Source organism: Emiliania huxleyi, assembly GCF_000372725.1.
Source record: "Emiliania huxleyi CCMP1516 unplaced genomic scaffold EMIHUscaffold_726, whole genome shotgun sequence".
Lineage (NCBI taxonomy): Eukaryota > Haptophyta > Isochrysidales > Noelaerhabdaceae > Emiliania > Emiliania huxleyi.
In genome coordinates, this window is record NW_005196560.1 from 1 (window position 1) to 10,997 (window position 10,997).

The 10,997-nt window shown below is 68.4% G+C and overlaps 4 protein-coding genes across 4 annotated transcripts; 2 read left to right on the forward strand and 2 right to left on the reverse strand.

The window, feature by feature from the left end:
- Positions 1–857: 857 nt before the first annotated feature.
- EMIHUDRAFT_120858 (hypothetical protein) lies at positions 858–4,576 on the reverse strand (the record flags this gene model as incomplete). The annotated part of the gene is made up of 6 exons (XM_005761076.1): positions 858–2,263; positions 2,383–2,435; positions 2,471–2,790; positions 2,865–3,236; positions 3,334–3,351; positions 3,527–4,576. Coding segments are annotated over 6 exons (3,219 nt in total), but the record flags the coding sequence as incomplete, so codon positions are not given.
- A 1,257-nt stretch (positions 4,577–5,833) lies between these two features.
- EMIHUDRAFT_120859 (hypothetical protein) lies at positions 5,834–8,680 on the forward strand (the record flags this gene model as incomplete). Its single annotated transcript, XM_005761077.1, has 1 exon — positions 5,834–8,680. The coding sequence occupies one exon, from the start codon at positions 5,834–5,836 to the stop codon at positions 8,678–8,680; it is 2,847 nt and encodes a 948-aa protein (XP_005761134.1).
- A 286-nt stretch (positions 8,681–8,966) lies between these two features.
- Positions 8,967–9,756, reverse strand: EMIHUDRAFT_371912 (hypothetical protein). The gene has a single exon (XM_005761078.1). The coding sequence runs from the start codon at positions 9,687–9,689 to the stop codon at positions 9,093–9,095; it is 597 nt and encodes a 198-aa protein (XP_005761135.1). The 5' UTR covers positions 9,690–9,756; the 3' UTR covers positions 8,967–9,092.
- Positions 9,757–10,079: 323 nt separating this feature from the next.
- Positions 10,080–10,411, forward strand: EMIHUDRAFT_248997 (hypothetical protein; the record flags this gene model as incomplete). The annotated part of the gene is made up of 2 exons (XM_005761079.1): positions 10,080–10,292; positions 10,364–10,411. The coding sequence occupies 2 exons, from the start codon at positions 10,080–10,082 to the stop codon at positions 10,409–10,411; spliced, it is 261 nt and encodes an 86-aa protein (XP_005761136.1).
- Positions 10,412–10,997: the final 586 nt, after the last annotated feature.

Consider the following 10,997-nt stretch of genomic DNA (forward strand, 5'->3'; position numbering starts at 1 on the left):
GCTGATCTAAACCTGGAAACCCTTGTTCACAAAGCCGACCCTAAGCGCCATCCTTCCTGCTCTCACCTGATGCTGCTTCCCCGCGCCGCCTCCTTGGCCCCCCTGGGCGTATTTTCTACTCCCAGTGGGGGGCCTGGGCCCCGGGCCCCCTCTTGTTTTCTGTTTTCTGTTTTTCAAAACGCCCGCCCGCCCGCCACCCCGAGGCGGCTCGGCCCCCCACAGACCCAGAGATCAAAAACGCTCGGCCGGGGGCACGAACTAGGGGGGGGGGACAAAATTTGACGCTCCTATAAGGTAAAAAAGGCGGGCGCCGGGCATGCCTCCAGAACGCAGCAAGAGCACCCCGCGATAGGCATGCGGACACGTGTTAGATCTGTACTCAGCATGGCACAGCAGAACGGCTCAGCGACCAAATGACCGCGCCCCTCCCTCGCGGCCTGAAGGGCTGCTCGACTCGCATCAGCTCGCACGCTGCGCTGAGCAGCCCGGGCGCCGTCGCTGGACCGTCTCCTGGCGGAAGTGGTGGCGCAACGCAGAGGGCACCCAAGGCGATCCCGCGAAGGCTGCCGCCTGGCAAGCTGGCAGCCAGCGCAGCCCAGCCGTCGGATGGGGCGGTGAGCACATTGATGTCGAAGCGATTGATGAGGTGCTGCGCGCCTGCCGAAAAGGGCGGAGGCGTGGGTGACAGGCGTCAGGCTGTGTCGGCACAGGACTTTTGAGCATCGCAGTCGTGGTGCACGGCGCTTGGAGGTGAGGGAGTGCTTGCGGCGATACACTGGGCGGGGATGCACGCCGGTGGCCCACGCCGCCGCCGAGCTGTCGGCGTTGAGAAGCGGCAAATTCCCGCCCGCCGGCACCGTTGCGCGCGGGTGCAGCACGGCGGTGCCCCCGAGCAGGAGGTCATCGAGGGCGAGGTGCAGCGAGCCGAGATGCAGGGAGCGCCAAGCTCCGGCGCCGCCGACTGCTGTTGGAGCGCGGTCGGCGTCCCTCCCGAAAGGACCGACAGCGGAGCTGAGCCCGAACGGCCGCGACCGTGGCAAAGCCAAAGCGAGCGCACGCCCGTAGGCGTCGGCGCGCCGGCGCAGCGCGTCGGCCGACGCCACCTCTGTCGCCGCGTCGTCGCACACTGTGCGGGCCGCAGACTCGCGTGTCGCCGCAGCGACGATCGCGACTGGCCCGGGCTGCCCTGCGCCGCCGCTCGCAGGCGCCGTGGGCAAGCCATGCCGAGGCATTGCCCGATAGCTGCCGCCCTCCTCGCTGCCAAAGGCGGGAAGCCGGTCGATCGGCAGGAGCGGCGGCGTGGTCCCGCTGGTCTCCCCCCTCGTCCAACGGCGAAAGAGGAGCGCGAGACGCCAGCGAATGTACGCACCGCGCGACGCAACCACGAGATCCGGCCGCAGCCGCGCCGTGCAATGCGCCGCGCCCCCCGCGCAGCCCACGCTTGGACCAATCACCAGCGTCGCCCCGCCGACGCGCAAAGCCGCCAGCAAAGAGACCGTGTCAGCAGCCGTCGGCGGCGGCGTCAGCAGCAGCACGCGCGACCCCTCCTCACTGCCAGCCGCAGCGAGCGTCGCGGTCAAGCGCGAGACGTGGGCGTGCAGCGCCCCGTAGCGGATGGTCTCAAACTGCGCCGCGAACAGTATGCTCGCCTCACTCCGCTGCAAGGCGACGGCCGCTGCCGCCGCTGTCGCCCCCGCCACCGTCGCCGCCGCCAACATCAGGGCCCAAGAGGCGGCGAAAACCACCATGACGGCAGCGGTGGCGGCCAGGCCGGCGGACGCAGCCGCGGCGGCAGCGACTCCGCGGCGGGGAAAGTCGTCGCGCGTGTGCACGAGCGCCGCACGCTGCGGCGCCTCGGCCGCCCACCGGGCGAGCGCCTCCGCCAGCGACGCGGAAACCACAGTCGGGGTGGCGGGCGATGCGACGGCGGAGGTGCTGGGCGGGGTGGTGACATCGCCCGTCTCAACGCGCAGCGACGGTCCACCAGTCACGCTGCGAGCGGCTTCCTCCTGCTCTCCCCCAGACGCGGCGGCGGCGGCGGCGGCGGCGGCGGCGGCGGCGGCGGCGTCAGGGGCGGCAGCGGCGGGGGCGGCGGCGGCATCGCCGGCCGCGGTGGCGGCGGCATCGAGCAGAGGGGCGAGGGGCGAACGGAGGCGGTGCTGCCGCCCTTCGCTTCCGGCGCCGAGGGCAGGCTGCGGGAGCCCAAAGTGCAGCGGCGCGGCCGCCGACGTCGGGCTGTCGAGGGGGGAAGCGCAGAGGGAGCCTGCGAGGGCGGGCGAGATGCGGAGGGGGTCAGAGGAGAGGCCGTGCCGAGCCGTGGTGTGGCGGAGGCAGTGGAGCGTCGCTACGACCCCACGAGCCGCGCGCCGTCCGGAGTGCCACCCGCGGTCGAGGCGGGCGAGGACGAGGCTGTCCAGCCGAGTGGGGACTCGTGCCTGCTCACGCACGTCGGACCCGTGAAGGGACGCACCTCACACCTCGGCCACAGCTGGGCGGCGACGCGAGCCCGCGAGGCGTGCCGGGCGTCACGCCGCGGGAGAGAGCCCTCGCCGCGGCGCGGCGCCGGTGCCGCTGCGGCGCCGTGTCGGCTGCGGCGCGAGTCGCAAAGGCGAGGAGCGCGAGAGCTGCGGCGAGGGCGGCGAGGTGGCGAGCGCCTCGGCTCGGCCATGCCTCGGCGGCGGCGGCGGCGGCGAGGAAGGCGGCGGCGAAGGCGGCCTGGGAGAAGACGGCGCGGCGCGCGCCCGGCCGGCGGATGGTGGCCGGGGGTATGGCTGCGTGCGCCGCAATCACCTGCAGGGCCGAGGAGAGGGCGGCTGGAGGAGGTGCAGACGGGAGGCGCTGTCGCGCGCCAAATAGGCGGCCACCTCCGAGAGCGTCTCCTGCGTCGAGGTGACCGGGGCGTACCCGAGCGCCTGCCGCGCGGCCGACACGTCGAGGACGGTGGTGCGGCCGATCGCGGCGACTGCGTACCGGCTCAGCTTTGGCTCGAAGTCGCGGCGAAGCAGGCGGAGCCGCTGCAGCGCGAGCACGGCGGGCTCGGAGAGGCGCGCGGCCGCGTCGGCGGAGGGGAAGGGGAGCCTCAGCCACGGGCGCGGCAGGCCGAGCTCGTCGGTCAGGCGGCGCATCAGACCCCACAACAAGATGGGCTCGTCGTTAGTGATGTTGAAGGTTCGGCCGGCGACGGCAGCGGCGGGCGCACGCAGCGCGAGTGCGCAGGCGTGCGAGACGTTTCGGACCTGCGGCGGGGTGGGGAGTGGGGGTGTGTGTGGGCCGGGCGGGGTGTGTGTGGCGAGGGGGAGGGGGGAGATCTCTCGCCGAGGTGAGGTCGACCACCGCGTGCGGGTCGATGACCTGGGACGGCAGGGCCGCACGGGTGTGAAGGCGGGAGTGTGCGTCGCACTCCTGTCCGTCTTGCGGGAATGCAGTGGGTGCGGCTTGAGTGCGGCCGAGTGCGGCCGAGTGCGCGTCTCGAGGCCTCGCCAGGAGCGGAGACGTGACACCGAGAGATGTGACCGAGAGATGCGACCAGGAGACGTGACCGGCATCTAGGCGAAGTGACGGGGAGCCGGCCGGCCCGCAGCGAGGCGAGGAGGCGCGGGAGGAGGTGCTGGTCCCCCACGCCGAAGATGGCGCGCGGACGCAGCACCACCGTCACAAGACCGGCCGAGACCGCCGCGTCGCCTCCCGCCCCGCCTCCGCCCGCCCCGCCTCTGCCCGCCCCGCCTCCGCCCGCCGCCGCCTGCACCAGCCGCTCGGCTTGCAGCTTCGAGGCGGCGTAGCAACTCGGCTGGGCGAGGTGGCGCGGCGGCACGGCCCATTCGGGTATGCCGCCCACGCCGCACTCCTCGGCGAGCGAGCCGCGGCCGTTGGAGACGTACAGCGACGGCGTCGACACGTGCACGAACCGAGCCACGCCCGCCGCGGCGCAGCCGGCGAGCAGGTTTGCAGTCGCGTCCACGTTGGCAGCCGTGTGCGCCGCGCCGCCCCACGCCTCGGCCACCACAGGCGGCCAGGTGCCGCAGAGCGCGGCGCAGTGCACCACCGCGTGCTGGCCCGCGCACAGCCCCGCCGCCTCCTCGGGCAGCGACAGCTCCGCGCGCACAAAGCGAGCCGCGCCGACGGCGAGCAACGCGGGCGCCTTGGACTCGTCGCGGCCGGTGGCGGTCACCTCGGCGCCCGTCGCAGCCAGCAGCTGCGCCACAGCGCCGCCGAGGAAGCCGGTGGCGCCCGTCACCAGCACCCGCAGCGACGGGCCGCGCGGAAGCGCCCGGCTCAGCAGCGGAGACGGCGGCCGGTGCAACCCTCGAGCAATGGCCAGGAGCTGGCTTCGGCCCTCAGGCTCGAGCAGCGAGAGGAGCGCCACCGCCGCCTCGAGCGTGATGAACGGAGGAGGCGCCGATCCGAGACCGCTGCGCAGCGGTGCGATCAGCAGCGCCTCGGCGAGCGCTGGTGAAGAGGAGTGCACCGCCGGCAAGCCGTGGTCCGCGTCCGTGGCGGCGGCCGCGGCGCCGAGGAGCGCGGGAGGAATCGCGGAGAGCAGCGCCAGCAGCTCCTGCTGCCTTTGTTGTGGCGGCATGGGCCGGGGTGCGAGCGGTGCAGAGGATCGCCGACTAAGAACCAAGAGACAAAAGAATTTTACAAGCCTCTCGCACAACACTGGGCACAGGACTGGCGCGCACTGGCACTAACACAGGTACACCACTGGACAAAAGAATTTTACGGCCCACTCCCTCGCACGACACTAGGCACAGGACTGGCGCGCACTGGCACTAACACAGGTACACCAGTACACCACGGACAAAAGAAAAGAATCTCACGGGGCATACACGTATGCAGCGGCGGCGCTGATCGATCAAGTGGACCGGGCCCTCAGCGCGGTGGAAGGGGAGCGAGCGAGCGAGGGTGGCCGTCGAGAGCAGCCTAGCGCACACTTTGAGGAGGCTAGGATGCCGACGAAGTGATAACCCGCCCGCTGGATGGAGTGGAAGCCGAGTTGGGGCTGGGAAAGGGAGCTCTCGGACGAACTAATGATCGAAGCATACCTAAAGGCAAAATGGAGGTGTGGGGTGGAGACGGTCACGACAGCGGGGTGGGAAGAGAGCAAGAAGGGGCTCAGACCCGAGGCGTGGAGAACGACAGAGAGCCAAAAAAGAGAGTATTGGGCCCGCTCCTCTTGCTCTTCGAGACGAGGCGCCACGGCTGGAATAACAAAGGCCTCGCATGTGACTTCGCACGCAACCTAGCCAAGCAGGGGATAGCGACATGGTCGGACGTGTCAGAATGGGACACCGGGGAAGTGTTGACGTGGCGGCAAATGAAGCGAATCTCTGGCCGCCTCAGAGACAACACGACGGAACATCGCGAATACACGAGGCTGGCGGAGCAACTGCAGCGACCAGAGTGGGCGCAGCTGCGAAGGGAGTGGAAGTGGGCGGTAACACAAAAGAGCGCACACGGACAGACAACGGGATGGAGGGCGCCCGACAGGGTGCTGAAGGTGAATGAAGGCAGCAAGGAAGGCGCCGACCTGCTACGGGGGGGGCAGGGAGGAGGACGGACACGGATGGGAGTACCTCTGCGAATGGGAAGGCGAGCAGAGCGACAGTTGGGTGTGGCATGACAGCGACTCAGAAATTAACACGAGGGACACGCACAACAAGGGCGCGGACTGGCGCGGACTGAAAGAACGAGCCCTAACGAATCCAAACCCGTCTGCGCCAGAAGAATCCTGTTGGTTCTTGTTTTGTCAAAACTCTTCTGGAGAAAAAAATCTCGTTTTCCCGCCAACAATCGACAACGGACGCGTACGTACGAGCGTCGCCCGCCCCCACCCATGGCCAAGCGAAAGGGCGGGCCGGGCAGGAGCAAGCTCTCCGCTGAAGATGGCAGAGCCGTCATTGCCGCCCGCCTCCGCAAGGACATGTCGGCAATGTTCGAGCTTCCAACGGTTCCGCCGACAGTGCCGCCCGCGCCACAACCAGCCGCCTTCCGTGGGACCTTATTTGCGTACCAGCGCCGAAGCCTCGCCCGCATGCTGGAGATCGAGGGCGGCACAACCTTCACCGTCCAAATCGGGGTGCGCTCAGAGACGTTCGTGCCCAAGGGTGGCGTGGTCGCCGACACGGTCGGCATGGGCAAGACGGCTCAGCTGATCGCGCTCCTGCTGGCGCGGCCGCCGGCGCGCGACGACGGTTCAACCCTCGCCGCGCTCGTCCTCACGCCCGAGCACCTCTGCCACCAGTGGCGGTCGGAGCTCGCCAAGTTTGCGGGCGGCGCGCTCGGCGTGCAGATGGTCACAAACAAGGAGGAGATGGCGGCTCTCTCGCCTGGCGCGTGGTCGGGGCGAGGTGGCGGCACCGCGCGCGTCCTCATCGCGAGTCTTGAGCACATCTGCCGCAACTGCGACGTCTTCGACGAGCAGCTGGCGTTCGCGCACGCCCTCGCCTTCGACCGGCTCATCCTCGATGAGTGCCATGACGCCGTGCTGCTCGACGGTGGCGCGAGCATGGGCGTGCTGCTCCACCTGCAGCGGCGCGCGCGCCGCGTCTGGTGTGTCACGGGCACGCCCTTCCCGGAGGGCGACAGATCCGTCTTCGGCCTGCACCAGCTGCTCGGCGTCAACGTCAACTTCGTGCTCAGCAACTCGCCATTCCTCAAGGCCAACCGGCCGCTGCCGCCCTCCCACCCTTTCGAGCAGCTGAAGAAGCTCGTGTACCTGCGTAACACGCCCGCGTCGGTCGGCAGCGAGGTCGAGGGCTCGCGGCTCGTCGAGCAGGCGCCGCACGTGATCGAGGTGGCCACGCTCCGCTTCGCGCCCATCGAGCGCGGCTTCTACGACGAGGCAGCTCGCCGCGCCAACACGGAGCGCGGCGGCGACTCCTTCTCCGCGCGCTTCGACGCGCTGCGCCGGCTGTGCTGCCACCCAGCCGTGGCGGCCGGCTGGTCGGAGCGCCTCAGCAGCGAGGCCGAACAGCGGCGGCAGAGCGGCATGCAGCTGCTCTCGCTGGACGAGATGCGTTCGCGTATGGTCTCGTGGAAGGCGGAGGAGATTGGCCGGGCGCGCCAAGCGCTCCAGACGCACACACGCCAGGCGGCGGCGGCCTGCGCCGCGGCCAAGCTCGTGATAGAGGCGTGCCCGCGCCTCGCCGACGCCCCGGGCGCTGAGCGCGCCCGCGAGAGGCGGCCTGCGGTGCGCCTCTGGCGGTGCATCGACTACTACGGGCAGCGCGGCGCATACCACGAGGAGCGGCTGTCGGGTGCGCGCGCATGGGCGGCGTCGCTCGACGAGCAGAGCGCGCGAGCCTTTCTGCTGACGACGCACGACTGGCTCGCGACGAGCAACGAGGCGTCGATCGCAGCCTCGCGGGAAAGGATCTCGCGAGCCGAGCGCGAGCTTCGCTACTTCCAGGACGAGGTGAGTCGGCAGATTGAGGCGTGCGGCAACGAGGGCGACGAGGGAGGCGGCACCTGCGTCATCTGCATGGACGTGCCGGAGGGCGAGGTTGGGGTGCTGCCGTGCGGCCACTGCCCGGGCTGCGCCGTGTGTGTGCGCTCGTGGGTCGCCCAGGCGGCGGCTTGCCCGACCTGCCGCCGCGCTGCCACGGTGGAGCAAATCAGCTTCGTCGCGCTCGGTGCCGCCGCCGCCGCCCCCACCGCCGTCGCCGCCGCCGCCGCGACCGTCGCCTCGGCAGCGGTGCATCCGGTCGATCCGGACAAGGTGGAGCGCTGGGGCACGAAGCCGGCGGCGATCATCCAGCACCTGCAGGAGGTGCTAGGCGAGGCGGGGAGCCGCGCGATCGTCTTCTCCGCCTTCGACGAGTGCCTCGCGCGCCTCGCGATCACGTTCGCCGACGCGGGCGTGCGAGCCGTGCGGTGCGAGGGCGACGCCGCCGCGCGGCACGCGGCGATCGCAGCCTTCTCCGACGTGAGCGCGGCCAACGGCCCGCGCGTCCTCCTGCTCAGCTCGAAGCACAATGCAAGCGGGACCAACCTGCAGTGCGCCAACCACGTCCTCTTCGTCGAGCCGCCCGGCACCAACGCCACCCACGGCCTGTCTGTCGAGACGCAGGCGATCGGGCGCACGCTCCGCCTTGGGCAGACGCGGCAGGTGCGCGTCAAGTACTTCATCGTCGAGGACTCGATCGAGCAGGACATCTACGCTGCCCTGCAGCGCGTGCGCGACGCAGCATCAACCACCGCGGCGCCCCCCGCCTCGTCTGGCCCTGCAGACTCGGCTGAGGCCGCGGAGCAGCTTTCAATGGATGCCTCCACGGCTGTCGCACACGCCACCGCCGCCGTCACACCCACCGCCGCCGTCGCCGGCGCCTACTCCAACAACACCGGCCCCGGCACACCGGCCGCTGTCGAGACCTCGGCCGCCTCCTCTGCGCGCGCAGCCACTTCAGTTTCCCCGCTGTCGTCAGAGGAGGACGAGCCGGACGTCAACCTGACGCAGCAGTCGTCTCGGACAATGGAGGCGACGCTCGACAGCGATCCCGAGGTCCAAGCCGTCCTGCTGCCCTCCCTCTGCTCGTGCCTCCGCTCCGAGCTTGGGCTGCACCAGGCAGACGACGCCGCCACGCTACAGCGCGCGTGCGAGGTCGTCGGCGTCCCGCAGGCGGGCACGCCGCTCCGCCGCGCGCGGGCTTGCCTGGAGGCGCTCTGTGGAGGGGATTGGTGAGACCTTCAGTGTCCGCTGTGTCATCTGTCAAGCGTGCGCCGCTCTCTCTCAAGCTCATGATACGTGCGTCATCCCCCCGCCCTCTCTCCACGCGCCTGCTCTCTAGAGTAGTGTCAATGGCACTCTCTCGAGTCGTCTCGTGTCTTTTATTAATATTATCTCCCGCCCTCTTTTCACAGCCTCCGCTAAGAGTCGCGTCCTACGGCTTTACACGATCCGTATCTTCTAAGCGTTCTATCTATCGGACTTCGCTCGTCTCGTGTCTTATTATCTCCCGCCCTCTTTTCAGCCTCCGCTACTATCGGTCACAGCACGTCATGCAAGCCGTCGATCACCAAACACATGGCAGCAAAATACACTCCAAGACGGGACCGGGGGTACACGTGACCTAGAATCCTACATGCACCGGTACTTACTGGCCCGTCGCCGCCTTGAACTTCTCCAGCATCTCCGCCACGTCTGGGTCAGCCATCATCTCGGCAGCCGCCTCTGGGCCCGAGGACATCACCTTCTTCATCACATCCTGCATCTTCGGGTTCCGCAGCATCGCCATCAGCTCCGGGTCCTGCGTCAGCTTCATCAGGGTCTCCGGCGACATGCCTCCCGGCAGGCCACCGTCGCTCGCCACCGCCTCGGCGACAGCGTCCGGATCCACGGCTGGCTGCGGGTTGTAGGCGTTCTCCAAGTTCGCCTTGTTGAAGCTGTCGACGATGTCGGGATCGGCGAGGCCCTGCGACCTCGCGTCCGCCAGCATCCGCGCAAGCTCGTCCTTCTCCATCACGCCCTCGTACGACTGCTTGCGCAGATCGAGCTCGGCCTTGAGCTCGGAGACACGCATCCGCATGCACGCCTCGTAAGTGGCGTCCTCATCAGCTGCCGGCTCGGTGCAGAGTCGCGCGTGGAGCGAGCGCGGGCCGAAGATCGCCGCTGCATGAATGCCCGCGCACTGTCGCGGCTGCACCGTCGGGAGGAGAAAGGCACTGCTGGCGAGCAGGAGCGGAAGTGGCATATTGGCGCTAGTTGGCTGACTGCGTTCGAAAGCTGGAGCTGGCTGTCGACGCGGCACGATACTGCTCACTCGCGAGGCAAGGCGTGAAAGAAACGCGTCGGGGCATTCTCCGCGTCGACGATGAGGCAGACGAGAGCGACGCGACAGAGGAGGAAGCGACAGGAGGGAGAACGACGAGAGTGGGACGACCGCGAGGTGGCATGAAGGTTGCAGCGCGAGAATCCTCCCCTTTCTCCCCTTCAGCAGCTACAAGGTACACAGCCGGAGGCGTCAAAATAAAATAAATAATTCAACCGCCGTGATTGTGGCAGGATTGTGGCGTGTTGTCATCGTGCCAACACCTGGAGAGCACCCTGACCAGCCCAGTTGGTCCGCCTTGCCCACATCGTCATGATGCGCTCCCTGCTCGTCACCGCCTTCGCTCTCTCGGCGGACGCCCTCGACTTCGTCGCGGTGTCGCCTGGGACTGGCGCCGCATATGAGGGCTCGCTCAGCGGAAACGGCAACAGCGTCGGCTACACCGCAGCCAACGGGGACCAGTGGAACGCCTTCATCTATAACTCGAGCTACGATCAGTCCACAATCATGATCACGCCGGCGCAGGTGATTTTCACCCCACGCATCAGGCCTCAACGGCGCGTACTGGTGCAAGAACGCGTTTCTCTTGCCCCTAGGCGATGCCCACGGAGATGCCCAAGCAGGTCCGCCTCAACTACGCCTGAAACCGGGCGTGCTACGACCTGAAAGAGGACGCCACTCAGAACGTGATGTTTGCAATCGCCCATTACTCGTCGAAGCAGTTGACCAAGATCACGGATGAGAGCGGCGATCGCAAAGCTGGATACTGCGCCATCTCCGGCGACTGTGGAGAGACTGAGTGCACGCTGGCCTTCATCTCGGACATGGACCTCGCGGGCGACAGCCTGGAGAAGGGAAACGTGCAGGTTTACACGACCAAGCTCATCCGTGAGAACGCGTTGGGCGTGCCGACCTTCGCCCCGTTCACCATGATTACCAAGGCCTCATTCGATGCCGACTCTTCCTCCAAGGCGTTCGACACACACACACACACACACACACACACACACACACACACACACACACACACACACACACACACACACACACACACACACACACACACACACACACACACACACACACACACACGATGACTCTCCTCCTGACACCACCCGGTCATTCGCCGCGCGCATGCCGCAGGTCGAGGCGAGCGGCGGCGTGAACCTCGATCACACGGGCGAGCACGTGGTCTTCCGCGCCAAGGGCTCCGCCTTCTCCCCGATGGCC